This window comes from Bos mutus, chromosome 4, assembly GCF_027580195.1.
Source record: "Bos mutus isolate GX-2022 chromosome 4, NWIPB_WYAK_1.1, whole genome shotgun sequence".
Lineage (NCBI taxonomy): Eukaryota > Metazoa > Chordata > Mammalia > Artiodactyla > Bovidae > Bos > Bos mutus.
The window spans coordinates 70,030,440-70,052,147 of NC_091620.1; the positions used below are offsets into that span (position 1 = coordinate 70,030,440).

At 43.8% G+C, this 21,708-nt stretch overlaps 1 protein-coding gene across 1 annotated transcript in view; it reads left to right on the plus strand.

Annotated features, from left to right (window-relative positions):
• Nucleotides 1–1,377: 1,377 nt before the first annotated feature.
• Nucleotides 1,378–21,708, plus strand: part of LAMB1 (laminin subunit beta 1) — a 76,891-nt gene continuing 56,560 nt past the window's right edge. Inside the window, exons 1-7 of the mRNA XM_005910921.3 lie at nt 1,378–1,535; nt 1,666–1,767; nt 2,789–2,964; nt 6,222–6,357; nt 9,736–9,809; nt 18,017–18,205; nt 18,296–18,359. Coding sequence (XP_005910983.1) covers nt 1,731–1,767; nt 2,789–2,964; nt 6,222–6,357; nt 9,736–9,809; nt 18,017–18,205; nt 18,296–18,359 — 676 coding nt within the window. The 5' untranslated portion in view covers nt 1,378–1,535; nt 1,666–1,730. The remainder of the gene's footprint in view (nt 1,536–1,665; nt 1,768–2,788; nt 2,965–6,221; nt 6,358–9,735; nt 9,810–18,016; nt 18,206–18,295; nt 18,360–21,708) is intronic.

Below are 21,708 nucleotides of genomic sequence, written 5' to 3' on the forward strand. Positions count from 1 at the left end.
GAGAAGGCATTTACCTGTGAATCTTTTTAAGTTCTGAAGGCCCTCCATCACAATATTAGACCTTCACAAGAGGACTAGCTGTCTGGGTGCTCAGGGCTGCCCAGAAAGCACCAGGGATCCTGAGCATCACGTAGAGGCAGAAATCTCCAGAGGCTACAAGCAGGGCAAAGTGCTGATTTGGTGAATAATTAATGTATCACCCAACCTAAGGCTCCCTCACTCCCTCAGTGGAAAAGGATGTAGATAAACTCACAAAGCAACTTACTCTATGGTCTAATGATTAAACTTCCCGGGGCCCTATTTCATTTCAACCAAGTTAAAAGCTGACCAACTGGCCACTTAAACCCTTCTGCTGGGGTGATTAATTAGAAAGTAAAATCTCTTGACTGGACTAACAACTAACATATTCCCCTCATTTCAGGGGGCACTTTTGCCCAGAGGACTAAAGAAAGCTCAAGCTTTGATTCCAGTCATTGCTAAGGCAGCAGAACTGGGCTAGTTTACCGAAAGGGGGGCACAAAATGACACCACCGGCTTCTGTCCCCCCCTCTACTCCCAGGAGCTGGGTGAGGGTGTATTTACGCCTTATTTAACCAGACATGTCACATTCAGGGCTGCTAGAGACCGGACATCAGAGGCCCTCTCTTCCACCCCAGCATTTGTACGCCATGTTATTCCTCCCGAGAATCTGCGAAGTTGTGCTTTTGTGGAGATTGTTAAGTGTGTCTTGAGAGACTTCCTCTCACGGTGAGATGAAGAAAAGTGTCAATAAACTAACCTACGACGTTGTTCGAGAAGTTACCTGAATTCGCACCTTACGTCTGGATTTGGATTTAAAAGTCGATTTTAAAAAAACAATTAGATGGGTAATTCAATGCTGTGGCCACCTGGGTTGCAGGCCCCCCGGGCAGGTCCTGAGTTGGTGCGCAAAGGCAGCGGAGCGAAGAGCACTTTGCTTCCTTGGAATGAAGACATCCGAGGTCGCGCCGAGTCCGGGTTCAGCAGGACAGGGGGCTTCCCCGCTTTCTCGGAAACAACCTGCCAGGTGACCCTCTTTCTAAAGGGTTAACCAGCCCACGCCTAGCGCTAGAGTTTACAGCCTTGGGCACCTCTTCGTGACTCACTCCTTATAAATGTAAATGCAGGAGCAAGCGGTAGGTCCCGACCAGCCCCCTCGCCCGCCAGGCGATTTGAACACCTACCTCCCAGACCCGCCCGAACGCCTCGGGCACCCCAGCGCACCGCTCAGGACACGCACCCGGCGGTCTCCCAGCAGCCCCGCACGGAACTGGAAGACCTACTACCCCATCGCATCCGCAGATGCAGCCTTAAAACAAAGGAGGGGCGGAGGGAGGGTGGGACCTGAACCTCACCCCCTCCCCGCCAAGCAGGGGCCGCCCGGCCCCCTCCGACCTGACTCCGCGTGTGCGCATGAGCAGAGGCGCCTCCCTTGGTTCCTCCCAGGGCGAAACTTTCTAATTCCCTTCTTTGGGCTCAGGGGCTGCCAGGCGCCGAGAGAGCGCTCGTCCCGCCGGGTGAGCAGGACACAGTGGCGGCGCAATGTTTCCCTCCCCACCCTCCCACCCTTCGCTTCCGTGGGAGCGGCAGGAAACGCGAGGGCCCCCTCTTCTCTGAATATTTGCCTTTTTCTCTCCACCTCTCTAGAAAAGAAGACTGGGAAAACAGCCGGCGGCTCGGTGGCCGTGTCCCCTGGGCTGCAGGGACTGGACATGGGGCGGCTCCAGGTGTTCGCGTTCAGTTTCTTAGGTAATTCAGAGGAAAGGGGGCGCGGGGTGTGTGTGTGAAGGGGTGGGCTTGGAGGAAGAATAACCAAACCGTTGGACTCAGCTTTGGGGGAAGCCTGTGGGAAGAGGGACTTGATAGAAATCTGCTTTGGGATTAATCGCCAGCGCCCTCGGTGGTGGCCGGGGACCGCATCCTGGGGTGTTTGTGCCCAGAGCTCCGGGTGCTCCCGCAGCTCCCGCTCTGGGCTTTGCGTCTCCGGCCCTTTTTCGGTGGGACTCTCCATCTCTGGGGTCAGGCTTCCTGGGCTCTGGGGTCAGGCTGCGAGGGCTCCTCAGAAGCCCATCCGGGAGAGTGCCTGAGCTGAGTGCAGGCTTCATCCTGGGAACAAATTGGGGCCATGTGGCTTTAATTAACCATCGCTGTTTGCCCCCGGATGGCGCCAGAAACAGCTAGATCGGGAGCTTCTCTGGAATGACGAATCGCTGAAGCCAGTCAAAAGCCTCAGGGATTGACCACTCGCCCCTTGTTAGGGACAGTGGTGTTCCCCGCGAACCCCATGATCCCCCGTCCCCGGCGAAGCGTAGGCGACCTCCGAGTGTGTGGGCACCCACACTCACGCGTCCCCACGCTTACAAATTTCCACGCACACACTTGCACTGTCACCCAAGGATGCACAGGCTACCGTGTGCGTGCGAGTTCACATACTAGTGGGTGTGCGGCGTTTGGCCGCCTGCCTCCCTGCGTCCGGGTCCAGGAACCTCGTAGTGACCGGAGCTGATTCCCAGGGCTGATCAGGGTGGGCGCGAGAGTAGGTGGGCTTCCTAGGAGTGATGCTCTCAGTTACTGGACAAACCTGCTGTATCTGTTTCTTTCTGAATCCTTCTCTCCACGTTCTGCCTTCCCGGCCTCACTCCATTGTGTCTCTTTCCTGTGTATCTTGCTTTTTTCCCCGAATCTACTCTGTCTCCGCCCCCTGCTTATTCTCTTTGCGTGGGCCCGCTCCCTGCTTGTGCCCTACGCTGTCCGCCTGCCCCTTCCACAGCCCTGTGCGGAGTCGGAGTGAGCGCTCAAGAACCCGATTTCAGCTACGGCTGCGCGGAGGGCAGCTGCTACCCGGCCACAGGCGACCTTCTCATCGGCCGAGCGCAGAAGCTCTCAGTGACCTCGACCTGCGGGCTGCACAAACCCGAGCCTTACTGTATCGTCAGCCACCTCCAGGTGAGGGCAGAGAGATGGCTCCGCGCACACCTCTTCCAGTCCCCACCGAAGGGGAAGGCCTAGGAGACTCCATATCCTGCCAGCTATCCGGATAGGAAGCTCGGCAGTCAGGGAGTCCCGGGATCAGGCTGGTAGCTCACCCTTTTCCCTCATCTCAGTTTGCACAGTTGCATCCGCCAAACGTTTCCTGCCGCCACTGTATAGAAAGGCAGAGCTGCAGACAGATCTTAGGGCCCGTGCGCAAGCCCTGACCCAGGGTCTCCAAAAGCCCATTTTTTTTTTTTTTTTTTTAATTTTGTTTTTCAATCTTTCCTCTTTGGAAAATGTATGTAAAAGGTGGTTTGTCCTCTTCATTTTTTATATACTGAGTGGTGATCTTGGGTTTTCCCCAAGTCTTTCACTTGGATAAAGGGTATTCCAGCCCTAGCAAATACCTTGCAAGGTCACTCCAATCATGGAGAAAAGCACTCCAATGTTTTGCTCTCCTCATTTGGTGCTGCTCCCATCCACCTCCATTAGCTATCAAGATCAGATGCTTGCTTTTTCAAAATGCCCTGGTTGCCATGGTACCCTGATAGAGGAAGACCAAAATGAAATTTCAGAGTGTTTTCTGTTTCTAAAAGTGGATCCAGATCGTAGATTTCAAAGGTCACATTTTTAATAAGACTAATTTTGAAAGAAGGTACAAAGCATAAACTACCCAGAATCAGAATCCATTTCCTTGATTTTTTTAAGAGACTGATATCTCTGGCCTGTAAAGCAAACATAAGAGTTTAGGCTCCTGTACAGGGTAAGTTCCAAGTCAATTGCTCTAAATTTGGTCACTCCCCCTACATGTAGATCTGCCCTTCAGGAGAGGGACAGGATATTCTGTGGTTTGCATGCAGATGCCTTCAAATGGAGTCACTTTTAAAAAACAGAAAGAGAGCCCTTTCTGAAAACCTGATAAATTAAACCAAAGGAATGTGGTAAAGTAGATTCCACTTATTTGCTTCCAGGTTTATACAGAGATGTCTAGACTGCTTCCTCCTGATTAGAAGGGAGGCTATAATTACACTTTTTTAAAGTTCTGGTAATTGTTCTCTGGTATTAGTTTCCTTGACTACAAGTCACCAAAAGCAGTTGATGTTACCTTTTTAAACATTAGCATGTAAATTTCACCTAAAATATTATGCTAACATTTACCTCCAAGGCCAGGACATCCTGTAAATGAATTACCAGATCCTGAAAAATCCACCAGATCCTGCTTTGACCAGAATGAGAATTGGACTGTTTGTCTAAAAGCAAGTAGAGCCAGACTCTCTAGTTTGTATGATTAGCCATGAAATTGTGGGGCGCTTTTCAGATATCAGGGCTTCCCAGTGGCTCAGTGATAAAGAATCTTTCTTCAGTGCAGGAGACATGGATTCCATACCTGGGTCGGGAAGATCCCCGGGAGGAGGAAATGGCAACTCACTCCAATATTCTTGCCTGGAAAATCCCATGGACAGAGAAACCTGGCAGGCTATAGTCCATGGGGTTGCAAAGAGTCAGACATGACCGAGCACACATGGAGGCATGCTATGCTTCAGATACAGAGCCTAGAGAAAGGAACTGGGCATGTAATTCTCTCAAACATTGAACAGGTGTAAAACTTGAGGCAGGAATCAGAATTATTGTGTCCAGGGTTCCCCTGCATTCCTGATTTCTGGTTTCTGTTTTCTAGTTAGTATATCTTGCCAGTCTTAAAATCCCTTTGGGAAGAAGGTGATAACTAATAGCTAGCTAAATACATACAAATGCAGTATCGTAGGTTGATACTGTCCTTACAAGGATATCACCTTTGCTTAATGACTTGCTGACCGGAGGACCAGAGACATATTAATCCATCCTTCATTACCCAAACATTATTGACAGGAGTGTTTCAGTATTCACTTACGTAACAAATTGCCAACCACAGGCATTACTTTCTGCAAAAATCCATAGGTGGATAATGTGTTAAATGTTGTTTGTAAGATGTGTGTGGGGTCTCAACAGATTTCTGCCTCGGCATCATTTTCAGACCTAATAAGCAGTTCAGAAAAACTTGGGTAGAGAGCCCAGCCTCATGTGGAAAAGAGAACCATTAAGTGATGCTGCTGTTTACAATTCACCATGATGGAGTGCAAAGAAGGCTGTTTTGGCCGTGGCTCACATTTTAGGTAGAAGGAAAATGTTAAGCCAGGAGTTCAAAGCTGCTCTAAAACTGAAAGTAGTGGTAGATTTTTCAGTTCAGGTCCTTGGCATTCTTTGACTTGGTCCCAGTTGTCAGTGCTCCCAACTTGACAGGGCAGCCTGGTGTCCCCTTCCTGGATATTCTGAGCAGTTTGTGAGCTAGCCTGCATGCTGCTGCCACGAATTCGCTGTCGGGGCAGGGGAGAAGCTAAGAAGTCTTAATCTGTCGTTCCCAAAGCTTCTTAAATATATCTGACTAATGAACTGTGGTGTTGGAGAAGACTCTTGAGAGTCCCTTGGACTGCAAGGAGATCCAACCAGTCCATTCTGAAGGAGATCAGCCCTGGGATTTCTTTGGAGGGAATGACGCTAAAGCTGAAACTCCAGTACTTTGGCCACTTCATGCAAAGAGTTGACTCATTGGAAAAGACTCTGATGCTGGGAGGGATTGGGGGCAAGAGGAGAAGGGGACGACAGGGATGAGATGGCTGGATGGCATCACTGACTCGATGGACGTGAGTCTGAGTGAACTCCGGGAGTTGGTGATGGACAGGGAGGCCTGGCGTGCTGTGATTCATGGGGTCGCAGAGTCGGACACGACTGAGCAACTGAACTGAACTGAATACTTGGTTTCTGCCTTATATAGGTTTTGGAAAATCAAGCCAGTTGAATTGTTCTCTTTTTATTTTCAGTTTGCTTTATGTCAGCAAAAATTCTCTAAAACCTCCTCTGCATTTTGCCTCAAGAGTAAGCTTTTCCAGCTATTCATTGAGATTAAGGCTTAAGCCTAGAAATTTCATTTTGATTAAATTAATAGCTTGTGGAAACAATGCCTTCTTTTACTTTTGACCTTGAATTTGCTAGAGAAGAGGAAAATTTCAGGAGTATATCATACTCCGTTAAGTTAAAAAGTGAAAGACATGTGCTAGGTCATTTAAGTAATTTTGGCACATTCGTTTTTCTTGAAGAAAGTAGGTTTGATTTTTGTATTGTGGACTTTATTTTTGGTGTGCATGTGAGTGTGTGATTGCTTCCCAGACTCGTGAAACTATCTTTGCTTTCAGGAGGACAAAAAATGCTTCATATGCAATTCACAAGATCCTTATCATGAAACCCTCAACCCTGACAGTCATCTCATTGAAAATGTGGTCACGACATTTGCTCCAAACCGCCTTAAGATCTGGTGGCAATCCGAAAATGGTATGTGTGGTGTGGGAATAACTTCCATGGAGTGTGATTGGTTACCTGGAAAGTGTTTACAGGCGCCTGGGTGTTTGTAATTACGATTGGTTTCCCTATCCTGGAATTATGGCCTTCGACAGATTTACTGCCCAGAGCACTGACTTCTCTTGGTAAAATCTGATCCTTCTTCTTAAAGTATGCACTTCCTGTAAGAAAGAAGTCTTTCATGTGAAACCAAAGGAGGATTTCGTAGTCTTCATCCTGAGGGGCCCTTGGGGAGTGTGGCAATGTGCTGGGGCAGTCTGGGGAGGGCATGGGAAGGCCTTGCCCCACTCAGGCCCTTATCCTTCTGCAAAACAGCCATCTTTCATTTTGATCAATCCCAAAAGAAAGGGCAAAATCAGCACCCACCACCTTCCTCCATCTAGAGAACATTTAGTAATAGTACTATGAATACACACTAGACATAATTTCTCAGACACTCAACATGGATGATGACCCTAAGTCAACTTTTCTAATGAGTGTGTGAATCCAACCCTTTTTCCTTTCTTTGCCATTTGGGTTGGGATTTAATAAATTCATCCAATATGATGTTACTGTTGTGCTGCAACTAAGCTCAACTTAGTTTTGCATTTGTTTCCAAGTCAAATGCTGAAATTTGGCAACTAACAGTAGAGTTAATGTGTTGTTAATAATGAGTTAACTTTATATCTTTTTTAAAAAAGCATTTATTAGAAAGGACTCTCAAAGAAGTGAATCTAAGCTTGGCCAGAGGAAGTCTGGGCACTACTAGATCCCTTTATTATGTATTCTATGCTCAGGAAGCTTTGGGGTGCTTTGCAGTTATTTATCAGTCTGTAAAAAGGAAGCATTTTTTTGCGCCACAAGGCTTTCAAGATCCAATTCTCGACCAGGGATCAAACCTGGGCCCCCCTGCAGCAGAAGCATGGAGTCCTAACCACTCTACTGCCAGGGAATTCCCAGGAGGAAGTCTCTTCATAGACTTATTTCTAATTGATTATGAAATTGTGCATGCTTTCTACTATTGATTTCTAGGGAAGGTTGATTATTCATTGGTAAGCTTTGGGACTCCATTGGTTATCAGCTTGATTGAGATAGATTAGATGTCAAAAAGCAATTTATCAGTTAAAGCCTTTTTAATTATTATAGGAGAGTATCTAAGTTGAGAGTTCGGGGTAAAAGAGAAGTTTCTGTAAGTCGGCACTTGAGTCACAGGGGACTTGTGAAATAGCATAGATCTGATTACAAGTTTGGGACCTATCTCACTGTCCACATTTTTCCAGTGAGACCAAAAGACAATTAGAAGGATGCCTTGGGAATTCCCCTGCAGTCCAGTGGTTAGGACTCCATGGTTTCACTGCTGATGGCACAGGGTTCAGTCCCTAGTCAGGGAACTAACATCCCTGCTAACTAGGTGCAGTGTGGTGCGGCCAAAAAAAAGACAGAAGGGTGCCTCAACATCAGTATCAAGTTAATACTTGATACAGACAGTAAAATAGTTCATCAAATTCTGTAGTTCTCGAGGAGGGTTTTTCTTGGTTACGTCAGGTGTTAATCAGTTTCCACAACTCTGAGTTTGTGGGACAAGAGAGGACAAAGGCCCGAAAGAAGGGATTTTCAAACCAAGAGTCTTGAGAGCTCTGTCTCTGTTATAAGAGATTAGATAGGATTAGATGGATGGAACTTCGTCTTTAGAAAGTCAGACGGATTGTTACTGTCTCCTATCATCTCTCTGCTGTCTGATAGTTCACAATTGAAGTTTCTTGATGAATGTGATTTTTATCTATTTTCTGTGTGTTTTATCCAAGTTGAGCTTTACATGATGCATTAAATTATCAGTGCTCAGGCCCAGAAACGGGCTTGGAATGTGCAACTGCTTTTAACTTAGCCCTCATGTTTTATTCCCAGGTCTGACCATACACCATACACCATAGAAGAATGATCTTGGTTCTTTTCTCCATGGATTTTTCTTCCCATATTAAAAAAAAAAAACCTGTAGCACTTTATCAGGTTAGGAATCTAAAATGGAATGTGCTTTTCAAGCCCACATCAGCAGATACATTCTTATGTTACAGAACTGGTCCTAGTCTTGCTCTGACTTTACATTATTTCGTTATCTCTTCATTTTAAACAAATAGTTCAGGTACTTAAAAGCCTGGGAAGGGAGAGACGGACAGTTGCTTAGCTAACATGTTGCTCAGAAAGAAACCTTGAGAGTCGGTTTGTAATATGGCTCTTTTTCAGAAGTTAGATAAGGTTTGTAATATGGTTCTTTTTCAGAAGTTAGATAAGGTTAGTTAGCATGACGATACTGTTTTTCTTTAACATTCCAACTAACTCATATCCGTTCCAGTGACTACTTTCCCTCCCTCCCCCACCCCCACCCCCAATTGACTTGGCTGTTTTCCAGTGGGAGAGTTTATTTCAAAAGTCTTACTGATTTCCTGAAAATACACCAGCCTGTGACATGATTCATTCTGACACATTCCTGTCTTTCTGCATTTAAGACCTCTCTTGCTCCGGAAGCTGAACCCCCAAAAGCTCTCTGGAGCACAAGAAACCTGGAAAGGTCTCCTTTACCAAATAGGCAGGCTCGAGGGCCCAGGGGATTGTGGAGGAGGTGCTTTCCATCCCTGGAATTCCAGTGGCCTTTTTAGCCTTTTAAAGTGGGATGACTTGACCCCCAGGGCATAGTGCAAAGGCTCATTTGTTTGTTCAGGCTTTCCCTGAAAGGGAAGATGTTAGTATTTGTTCTGGGGCAGTTTATTTATTTGACCCATTCTTTGTCTCTTTGGCATTATTTCTCCATTGTGGCAATGCACCCAAAGGCTTCTCCAACGGGGATAGGTTTTTCTAAATTGGAGCGTAACTCACATTCATGATGGACTCCTGTTTTCTTTGCTGCTGCATAGAAACAAAAAGGAATATTTGTGTTTTGACTGGATTGTGTCCCTGTGCTTTAGACTGCAGAGCTGAACCCCTACTGTGCACAGGAAATGCCCCCTCTCGTTTCCCCTTTGAGAGTCCCTTGGCTTAGAGAGTTGGAAAGACTTTTAGTTTTTACTAAGCAAAGGATGTCTTTCTTGACAGCAACTAAAAAGGCATTCTGCCAGATGTCTTGTTCCATGGAGCACATTCAATACGTTGAACTCCAGAATGATTTATGACCAACCGAAGAGTCATTCTGAGATGTGCTTTATCACCTCAATCAAGTCAGGGCGTTATTGTTATTATCTTATCTTCAGATTAAGGTGGACTGCAGAGAGAATTTCTATGAGGAGCATAAAGATAGTTGAAGAAAATAGACTCAATTGTTCACAGATGTTCTTGTTTACCTTGCTATTTCCTTTTGTCTTTTTTAAAAATATCCTATAGGCGTGGAGAATGTCACTATCCAACTGGATTTGGAAGCAGAATTTCATTTCACTCATCTCATCATGACCTTCAAGGTAAGGAATCCTTCTCTTTCTCAGAAATGAGAACATTGTGTAATTCCCCCTTTCAGAATGGATGGCTGTTGTGAGTTGGCCTAAGTGGGAACCTAAACATTATTGTTGCTATAAATTAGGATAATTGAGCAGCTTTTAAACATGGGCATGGATAACTACACTTAACAGATACTCTATCTTTGTGGCAATAAGTAGAGAGAGCCACTGTTCTATGATTCGACTGTAAACTTTTAATTAGATATCTGTTAATTTCCCCATGGAAAGAGACAGCTTTGACTCACTCCCAAACCACAGTAAAACATCTGGAGAATAAATCCCTACCCCCTTGGGTTGATGTTTTAATGCTGACTTTGGTAACTGGAAAGGAAGTGTGTTATCTTTAGTTTTCAAGGTTTTGCAAAATTTGTGGGAACGGTTTTACAGTTCTTTAAGAAATGTGCCTGCTTTCTTCAGTGAGGATGTTTTTCCCATCCTTTTTCTTTGAGAGATGTAAAATGACTCCAGGACTAAGGAATGGCCCTGTACAAAGTCTCTTTGTTTCTTCTTAAGCAGCTGCCTGGAAATGACAGGCTTCATATGGCTTAAAGTACATGTTGGTGCACACAAAACCCATAATTTACTTATTGCTTCTCAGATTAAAATCACTTTTGAATCGTTTTCTGTTGGGCATGGGGGCCTTATCTCTACCCTTGCAGGTTTTAGAAAAGGTGCCCAGGGTAGATTTGATTTACCATGTGGGCAGGTAACCACTAAAGTCTTGCTTGTGTCCTCTGCATGAACCGGGGAGGCCTAGGGTCAGGGGTGGGCATTGAGGTCAATGTGACTAGGGGAGATGCTGGGCTACCTGTCCCCAGGCCTGGGTTCATCCCCTTGCTTCTCCCCAGGAACCCACTCTTGCTGCTTGGAGAAAAGGTAGGGGGAAGGTTTACACTGTGACACCTACTCCTATGAGGCGGGGGAGGACTTTCTCTAAACCACTTTGTTTCTTCATTGGCCATGAGCTCAACCTGGCAGTTAGAATTAAGACTCAGCCTCAGATGTTGTCTGCCTGTTGTTGTTCAGTTGCTCAGTTGTGTCCGATTGTTTGCAACCCCGTGGACTGTAGCCCACCAGGCTCCTCTGTCCATGGAATTTTCCAGGCAAGAATACTGGAGTGGGTTGCCCTGCCCTCCTTCAGGAGAATCTTCCCAACCCAGGGATTGAACCCGTTTTCCTGAATTGGCAAGTGGGTTCTTTACCACTAGTGCCACCTGGGAAGCCCAAGGGAAGAAGGTGTACTTGCAAATAACTCGATACAAGGCAAGGTGTGTTCACTGCTATAGCAGAAGTTCGGATAATGTACATCAGCATGGAGGATGGGGAGATTCATTTTAGCCTGGAATAAAGGAGAAAGCTTTACAAGGAGAGGACTGTGATTGCGCTTGACCTGGGTCAGGAAGAGTGAGCAGGATTTTAGGAGGAAGAGGTAGAAGAAAAGGCCTTCTTGACAGAGGAAAAGGCCTTCTCTCTCTCTCTGTGGGACAGTTTGGACAGAGTTTGTTCAGCATGTACTATGTAGACATGCCTTGAATGTCTACACTTGGGCCAGTGAGGGGACCAACAGGAAGTAAGACTATAGCCAGAAGGACCTTGCTTCCTTCCTGAGGAGTGTGAACTTTATAGGAGATGGGGAGCCATGGACAGGAAATGAGACCTGTGTTTCAGGAAATGAGGGAGCCAAGAGGAAAAGCAAAGGAGGGCCTGAGGCATGGAGAAGAGAAGGCATAGAGGCAGGGGGCTCTCAAGGTCCACGGTAAGGGGGAGCTGACTTAGGCAGGGCTGTGGTTCTCAACTAGGAGGGAACCACCTCCTGTAACTGGCGTCCTGGCAGTCTGACGTGGTGAGCTTTTTCTAATCATACATCACCCCTTGCTGCCATACTCTGCTACCCTCTGCGACTGCTAACTTTGAGTCATTACCCGGAGGAGGAGCCTCTGTTTGTTAAGGGAGTCAAGGGTTGAACCATGAACTGAAGAAAGATTAGAAGCAGAAGAGCAGAAGGCAGGGTTAGGAAAGGGATGAATCAAAGATTCCTGAGATGTCCGAGCTGGGGAACCTGTAGGCTGCTGATACCATTAAGAGTGGTGAAGACAGGAAGGGGATGAGGATGAAGAGTGTGTTTATTTCTTTTTAAAATTTATTTTATTCAGCTATAGTTGATTTACAATGTTGTGCTATACAACAAATGACTCAGGTATATATATATGTATATATGTATATACATATATATACACATTCTTTTCCATATGCTTTTCCATTATGGTTTATTGCGGAATATTGAATATAGTTCCCAGTGCTATATAGTAGAACCTTATTTATTTGGGTAGCATTTCCCTTTTCCACTGGCACCTTCCTGACCCAGGGATTGAACCTGGGTCTTCTGTACTGCAGGCAGATTCTTTACCTTCTGAGCCACCAGAAAGTGTGACAGTGAAAGTGTTAGTCACTCAGTTGTGTCTGACTCTTTGTGACTTCATGGACTATAGACTGCCAGGCTTCACTGTCCATGGAATTCTCCAGGCAAGAATGCTGGAGTGGGTTACCATTCCCTTCTCCAGGGGATCTTCCCAACCCAGCAATCGAACCTGAGTCTCCTACACTGCAGGCAGATTCTTTACTGTCTGAGCTACCAGGAAAGCTGAGCTACCAGGGAAGCCCATATAATAGCTACATCTGCTAATCCCAAACTCCCAATTTATCCCTACCCCCTTGGCATCCAAAAGTCTGTTCTCTATATCTGTGAGTCTGTTTCATAGATATGTTCATTTGTGTCATATTTTAAATTTCATACAGTAAGTCACATATGTACCAACAAGTTCTGTTTTGAGAGTTCATAGGTCCAGTTTATTTGTAAGACCGACAAAGTTAGCCTAGGTACCTAATTAACACAATCAGCTGTGTAGTACTGTACTATAATTGGTGTATCATACTTTTCACACAAATGATACATAAAAGAACAAGCCAACACAAAAAATAAAGAAAACATTTTTAATCTTACAATAGTTTGGAAAGTACAGTAGTACAGTGCAACAGTTGACATCTAGGGGCTGGCATCAAGGGAACAGCGAGAAGAGTTACCAACTGGAGGAGGGAAAGGAGGTGGGAGATGGTAGAGCTAAAGGGTCATCAACAAGGAAGACGGAGGGCAAGCTGGGATTTCACCCACACCTGATGTTGATGGCACAGGTTCTGGTTCCTTGCTGGATCCAATTCTATCTACTCTCTTGAAGAAAAAAGATCCAGTGATGTCTGGGTAGTAACATGTTCACATCTTTGAAAATTCCGAAGTTGAAAGTTCATATGTAGGGGACTTAACTGTGTAAGGGATATCATATGGTATTTGTCTTTCTCTGTTTCACTTAGTATGATAACCTCTAGGTCCATCTGTGTTGCTACAAATGGCATTCTTTCATTCTTTTTATGGCTAAGTAGCATTCCATTGTATATATGTACCACATCTTCTTTATCCATTCGTCTGTAGACTGACATCTAGGTTGTCTCATGTCTTGGTTATTATAAATAGTGCTGATGTGAACATCTTTTTGAATTATAGTCTGGATACAGGCCCAGGCTTGGGACTGCTGGATTATATGAGAATGTTTTCAGGCAGATAGATGCTTACTAACTGGATTGGATTTTCTTAGGCTTGCATAATCTAGTTAGCATATTGACAGTCTGTTTTTGTACATAGCCAGACATTTCCAAGCTCACAGCTTTTTTATTTAGTATAAATTCAGAAACAGCCATGCAGCAATGTAAGGCCTGAGAAGGTCAATGACTCAGCAAACAGCATAGAAAGACTTCCCTTCTGTAGGTAAAATGCATTGTCCTGGTTTCCAGCAGCTTCCTAACCTCACAGGAAATTGGCCTTTTGGGACTTGGAAGGTTCCAGAAGGGAGGAATAAGGAAGCACAGCCAGGATAGCTGTAAGGCTCCCTTGCAACATAGAGACATCAGGCTAGTCTCTCTCCAGGTGTCACCACCCAGGAGGTGTGTCCCGTGGGAGGGTTTGCCATGGTTCAGTTAGTTATTGGGGTTTTTTCCCCCTTATTTTAAAATTCTTAGCCTAATACTCTCTCAGGTTTAATATAAAGTATTATTTCCTTATATTTCTGAATAGGTAAAAAATAAATTAAGCCTGAACAACTAGTAAATGCATAAGCCAAAGAATCTATCAAAGTATGACTTTCCATTTCCTTATCCTTGTCTCCTTTTATCAGTGAGAAAGACCGTCAAGATTATTAAGGAAGGTGTGAGGAGATCTGGGCATGTACTGCTTTTCACTTCAGTTGTCACCCAGATTTCTATCAAGTTGTCACCCAGATTTTATTTATTTTTTTATGATATGAAATGTTTTTTATGATATGTTCAAGTTCTTGGTCATCTTGGCCTGCAACATTTGATCTCTCTGAAAAAAATTTTCATTTTTATATAATTTTTAAAGGTCACTCACCAGTAACAGTTATTACAAAACATTGGCTGTATTCCCTGTGTTGTCCAATACGTCCTCAAGCCTATCTAACACCCAACAGTTGTTCTCTATGAGTCAAGCACTGGTTGGAATTCAGAAGTGCCTTTGTTCAGATTCTGTTTGCTGAGTCAGCTTACCTTTCATTCATCACTGTTGAAGCATTTGCTTATTCTTAGAGTTCATTTTGTATCATCTCATATTTCCAGTTGTCCCTGTTCACCACAACCTCCTATATCTGCGTCCTGCTTGTTTCCAGAATTCTTGTCCTTTTCCTCCTTCTGACATCCATTTTTCAGGCTGCTATTACATCAGAAACCAGAGGCAGAAAAGATCTTCATTCAGCCTGGATTTGATAGGTCTTCACTCAGCCTCAATTGAAGCCTCTCTGCGAATAGCTGGCGAGTTAGGTGATCTCTCTGAGCCTTCACTTCCTCATCTGTCAGACAGATGTGTTGGGAAGGTGTGTTAGTGTGCTAGGACTGCCATAGCAAACTGCACAGACTGGGTGACTTAAACAACAGAAATGTATTTTCTCAGAGTTCTGGAGGCATGTAGTCTGCGATGAAGGTGTCAGTAGAGGTGGTTTCTTCTGTGGCCTCTTTCTCTCCTTGGCTTTGTACATGACTGTCTTCTCCCTGGGTCTTTACCTCTGTACCTGTCTATGTCCTAATATATCTTCTTCTTTAAAGACATCAGTCATATGGGATTAGGGCCCACTCCAATGACCTCATTTTACTTTCAGTTCAGTTCAGTCGCTCAGTTGTGTCCGACTCTTTGTAACCCCATGGACTGCAGCACGCCAGGCCTCCCTGTCCATTGCCAACTCCCTTAGCTTACTCAAACTCATGTCCATTGAGTAGGTGATGCCATCCAACCATCTCATCCTCTCCTCTTCTCCTCATGCCTTCAATCTTTCCCAGCATCAGGGTCTTTTCAAATGAGTCAGTTAGTCACATCAGGTGGCCAAAGTATTGAATTTTCAGCTTCAGCATCAGTCCTTCCAATGACTATTCAGGAATGATTTCCTTTAGGATGGACTGGTTGGATCTCCTTGCAGTCCAAGGAACTCTCAAGAGTCTCTTCCAATACCACAGTTCAAAAGCATCAATTCTTTGGTGCTCAGCTTTCTTTATAGTCTAGCTCTCACATCCATACATGACTACTGGAAAAACCATAGCTTTGACTAGATGAACCTTTGTTGGCAAAGTAATGTCTCTGCTTTTTAATATGCTGTCTAGGTTGATCATAGCTTCTCTTCCAAGGAGTAAGCGTCTTTTAATTTCATGGCTGCAGTCACCATCTGTAGTGATTTTGGAGCCCACGAAAATAAAGTCTGTCACTGTTTCCACTGTTTCCCCATCCATTTGACATAGTTACCCTTTTAAAGACCCTTGTTATTGTTCAGCAGCTATGTCCAACTTGTTGCGACCCCATGGACTGCAGCACACTGGCTTCCCTGTCCTCCACTATTTCCCAGACTTTGCTCAAACTCATATCCATTGAGTGGGTGATGCCATCCAACCATCTATTCTCTGTTGCCCCCTTCTCCTCTTGCCGTCAATCTTTCCCAACATTAGGGTCTTTTCCAACAAGTTGGCTGTTCATATCAGGTGGCCAAAGTAATGGTGCTTCAACATCAGTGCTTCCAGTGAACATGGAAGGTTGATTTCCTTTAGGATTGACTGGTTTGATCTCCGGCTGTCCAAGGGACTCTCAAGAGTCTTCTCCAGTATGACAGTTTGAAAGCACCAATTCTTTGGTGCTTAGCCTTTTTTACAGCCCAACTCTCACATCCATACATGAATACTGGAAAAACCATAGCTTTGACTGGATGGACCTTTGTTGGCCAAATGATGTCTCTGCTTTTTAATATGCTGTCTAGGTTTATCATAGCTTTTCTTCCAAGGAGCAAACGTCTTTTAATTTTGTGGCTGCACATACCATCTGCAGTGATTTTTGGAGCCAAAGCAAATAAAATCAGACATGGTTTCCACTTTTTCCCCATTATTTGCCATGAAGTGATGGGACCAGATGCCATTATCTTAGTTTTTTGAATGTTGAGTTTTAAGCCAACTTTTTACTCTCCTCTTTCACCCCCATCAAGAAGCTCTTTAGTTCCTCTTCACGTTCTGCCACTAGAATGGTACAATCTGCATATCTGAGGTTGTTGATATTTCTCCCAGCAATTTTAATTCCAGCTTGTGAGTCATTCAGCCTGGCATTTAGCATGACAAACTCTGCATATAAGTTAAATAAGCTGGGTGACAATATACAGCCTTGACATACTCCTTTTCTAATTTGGAACCAGTCCATTCAGTTCTAACTGTTGCTTCTTGATCTGCATACAGATTTCTCAGGAGACAGGTAAGGTGGTCTGGTATTCCCATCTTTTGAAGAATTTTCCACAGTTTGTTTTGATCTACAAAATCAAAGTCTTTAGTCTAGTTAATGAAGCAGAAGTAGATGCTTTTCTGGAATTCCCTTGCTTTCTCTATGATCAGATATTTGCAGTTTGATCTCTGGTTCCTATAGCTTTTCTAAATCTAGCTTGTACATCTGGAATTTCTCTGTTCACATACTGCTGAAGCCTAGCTTGAAGGATTTTGAACATTATGTTGCTACCATGTGAAATGAACACAGATCTACAGTAATTTGAACTTTCTTTGGCATTGCCTTTCTTTGGTATTGGAATGAAAACTGACCTTTTCCAGTCCTGTGGCCATTGCTGAGTTTTCCAAATTTGCTGGCATATTGCATGCAGCACTTTAGCAGCATCATCTTTAAGATTTTAAATAGCTTAGCTGGATTTCCATCACCTCCACTAGCTTTGTTCGGAGACATGTTTCCTAAGACCCACATGACTTCACAGTCCAGGATGTCTAGCTCTAGGTGAGTGACCACACCTAGCAATGTTTCCAGAGTTCATCTATGTCATAGGAAGTATCTGAATTTCAGTTCTGTTTATTACCGAGTAATAATAGTCCATTGCTTATGTGTATCACCTTTCATGTATCCATTATCCGTTGATGGACACTTGAGTGATTTCCACTTGTTGGTGATTATGAATAATGCTGCTCTGAATGTTTATGTATGAGAGTCATCTGAGTCTCTGCTTTCAGTTACTTTGGGGTATGTAGCTGGAATTTCAGGGTTCTCCAGCTTCTTGCATTAGTAATTCCTTCCCCTTGTTTTTCCAAAGCACACTGCATGTGACTCTACTATACAGTGTGATGGGTATTTTTGCAAATGATTTCTACACATTCCTGGACCTTATTGGACGAGTTACAGCACTTAGACCATGTCTGGTACTGAGTAGCTGTCGTTACACATCTACTGAATGATTAAATGATGGCATGAAGGAACAAGCACTCAACCTCAGCTGCACGTCATGGGCATGGTGGCTTAATGTGCCAAAACTTGTCTGCACTAAGGCCTGTTTATAATCAGCTTCTAAAGAGAAACAGCTTACTAGTCTCTAATAGGGTGGGAGAAAGTGCAGTATTTAGAGGTGCGACACTGCTGCAAGAAGAGGCTCCGTGGAACAGCTTGAAGTATTTGAAATCCAGCCACAGTGAAATACCAACCACATGCAGTCAGGGTTTGTAGTACACAGTTGAGTGATATTTTCCTCTGGGATTTAAAAAAATATAGATAACCAATAAAAGCATGCAGTGAGTCTCTTCTACCCTGCCTTTAGACATTCCGTCCAGCTGCTATGCTGATAGAACGGTCGTCCGACTTTGGAAAAACCTGGGGTGTATACAGATACTTTGCTTATGACTGTGAGAGCTCATTTCCCGGCATTTCCACCGGCCCCATGAAGAAAGTTGATGATATAATTTGTGATTCCAGATATTCTGACATTGAGCCCTCAACGGAAGGAGAGGTTTGTTTATACTTTTTATTTTCCATGCTATTTACAAATCCAGTTTTTGATCATAGCAAAAATATCAATTACTCTTCTGTCTATTTTTAGGTGATATTTCGTGCTTTAGATCCTGCTTTCAGAATAGAAGATCCTTACAGTCCAAGGATACAGAGTAAGCCTGTTTTCAAATAAAAGCTTGGATGGAAAACAGCAATCATGGGAGAAAGTTTACCCAGACCACTGCTACCCAGAATCTAAATACTCAGTGCTAAATCCACCCTCTTCATTTCCTTCTTTCTCTGCAGTGCTCTACCAGAAGCTTTTGAAATTGGCAATAATCAAAGTCCTCACTGACAGGAACATATTTTGATAAGAGTAAAAGGTTGATGTCATAAGTCCTCAAACCATTATGCTGGTCATATAATACTTTATTTACTTTTTTTTTTATATATATATATGTATGTATGTATATATGTATATAAAAATAACATATGTGTGCTAAATTTCTTCAGTCATGTCTGACTCCTTGCGACCCTGTGGACTGTAACCCACCAGGCTTCTCTGTCCGTGGGATTCTCCAGACAAGAATACTGCAGTGGATTGCCATGTCCTCTTCCAGGGAATCTTCCCGACTCAGGGATCAAACCCAAAGCTCTTAAGTTCTCCTGAATTGGCAGGCAGGTTCTTTACCACTAGTACCAACTGGAAAGTCATATATGATATTTGTGTGTATGTGTGTGTGTGTGTGATACATTAATATATATCCTATATATTATGTGTATATGTATATAATTATGTATGTGTATAATTAAGGCTTCCCTGGTGACTCACCTGGTAAACAGTCTGCCTACTAATGCAGGCAGACAAGAGACATGAGTTCAATCCCTGGGTTGGAAAGAGACCCTGGAGAAGGAAATGGCAACCTGCTCCAGTATTCTTACCTAGAAAATTCCATGGACAGAGGAACCCATGGGTTTGCAAAGAGTTAGACATGACAGAGCTCACATGCATAATTAAGGTACAGGTTAGCTTCCCTGGCAGCTCAGTCGGTAAAGAGTCTGCCTTTAATGCAGGAGACCTGGGTTCAAACCCTGGGCTGGGAAGATCCCCCTGGAGAAGGGAATGGCAACCCACTCCAGTATTCTTGCCTGGAGAATCCCATGGACAGAGGAGCCTGGTGGGCTATAGTCCATAGGTGCAAAGAGTCGAACACAACTGAGTGATTTTCACTTTCACTTTTAGGATGTTGCTAACAAAGTGTCCCCCAAAATGCAGCATCTCAAACAAAAAAGTTTATTTCTCTCTTACAGAATTACCCAGAGGGATTTCCAGATAAAGTACTTTTCACCTGCCACAAGCAAGCAGTCTTACCAGATAAAATACAGGCTAAAACCCTGTTTAATATGAATTTTCAGACAAATGATAAATTATTTTTTAGCATAACTATATCCCCTGTAGTATTTGTGACTAGTATGAGCATATTTCATGCAATATTTGTGGGTGAGGAAAACCATGTCTCTTGTGGTATTTGGGGCACATTTGTACCAAAATGATTAGTTGTTTATCTGAAATTCAAATGTAACTGAGCACCTTGTATTTTTATTGCTAAATCTGGCACTTCTAGCCATTAGATCACCCAGGTTCCCAAGTTCCTTCTGGCCTATAGTCTGTGTCCACATGGTGAGACCTGGAAATCCCCACCTTATCCTTGTACCAACCTGCAAGAGGGGGCAAGTAAAAGGCAAGTGGCTTAGAAGCCATACATCACATCCGTTCACACGCCATTGGCCAAAGTAGTCGCCTGGCTGCACTGCAGGAGATGCTAGGAAACCTCTGGCCGGTGGCTGTGTGTGTTCTCAAAGTCTTGGCCAGGGCTCTTATTGTCAGAGGAAGAAGAAAAGAAAGAATCCTGGGGGAAATCATAGGTCTCAACCTTGCTCAATATGGTCAATGGGGGTTGTAGTTCCATTTTCCAGATGAGTCAACTGAGGCTTAGAGGGTTGAACTAACATGCATAAAGTGACTTGGCAATTTAATGTTGGATCCTAAATGTTCTTTTTATGACTCTCAGTTCAGAGGGCTTTCCATTGTTCAGTAACCATGCTTATGTCTTCACAAAATACATTTTGATCTTGGGAGGCAGAATGTGCACTAATTAAAAGAATGGGCTTTGGAGTCCAACAGACTGGGTTTAAGTTCTAGCTCCAGTGTATTCTGTGATCTTAGGCAAGGAATTTATTTAAAACTTTTCTTAGTCTTTATTTTTTCATCTGTAAATGGAGATAGTCATATTGACCTTATGGTTGTTGTGGAAGGAAAATGAGTTAATATATATAAATGACTCACCAAAGCGCCCGACACATAGAAAGTGCTGGATCCGTGAAGCTGTTGCCACTCTTGTTGCTGCCTTCAGCTGTCACTCAGACCTTTTCTAGACTGGGTCCCACACCTCAGAGAGAAGGTGAGGCTCCCTCTCTCCAGCTGCTGAGGTGCAGTCAGCTGAGCAGAGTTGGGGCAGGGTCTTGCTGGTCTTCCCCTAATTTGAACCAAGCCCCCATGGCACACACACACATCCTTACCCCCCAGCTCACAGCATGAAAGAGTAGAATTGAAGGACTCCAGGAAAGATTGCCATGAAAGTACTGTTTCCCCACTTAAATTAATTTTTCAAGTGGCCCAGATCATCTCTGGTCCAGAATTTATTCATCCTATCGTCAAACACATTTTTTACATGTTTAAATTTTATTAAAAAAATTTTTTTATTGAGTACAGTTGGTTTACCATGTTGTATTAGTTTCAGGTGTACAGCAAAGTGTTTCAGTTATACATATATTCATTATTTTCCAGATTGTTTTCTCATATAGGTTATCCCAGAATATTGAGTAGAGTTCCTTCTGCTGTATACAGGAAGTCCTTGTTGGTTATCTATCTTATATACAGCAGTGTGTGTACGTTAATCCCAAGCTCCTGATTTAGCTCTCCTTCCCCCCACCCCCGCCCCGCCATGTTTCCCTTTGGTAACCATAAGTTTGTTTTCAAAATCTGTAAATCTTTCTGTTTTGTCAATAAGTTCATTTGTATCATTTTTTAAAATTAGGTTCCACATATAAGCGATATTCTGTCTGACTTCACTTAGTATAATATCAAATATTTAATGGCACGTTCAGCCTTGTGTCATTTCTAAGTGTGCTCTGGGAGACCTGTGCTCCCTGCTCTCAAAATCCAGTTGCGAGAAGTGTCTGCACACGTTCCTTGACCAACACTTCCTGGGTCTCTCAATGGACTCTTAAGTTTGTTCCTTTTGGGTGGTACTTGTTTTACTTGGGAATGTGCTGCCATTAGAATTCTATTGTGTTTGCTGTTCAATGGCATCAGAAAACCTATTTCTATATTAAACAAGCATCCATTGTAACAGATCATGCTTTGGATTTACTTTGTGATCAAGGGAACAATATCTCTTTAGCTGTCCCTATTGTTCTGAGTCCTCTGAGACTCACTTCAGAAGTGATTGTGCCTCTTAC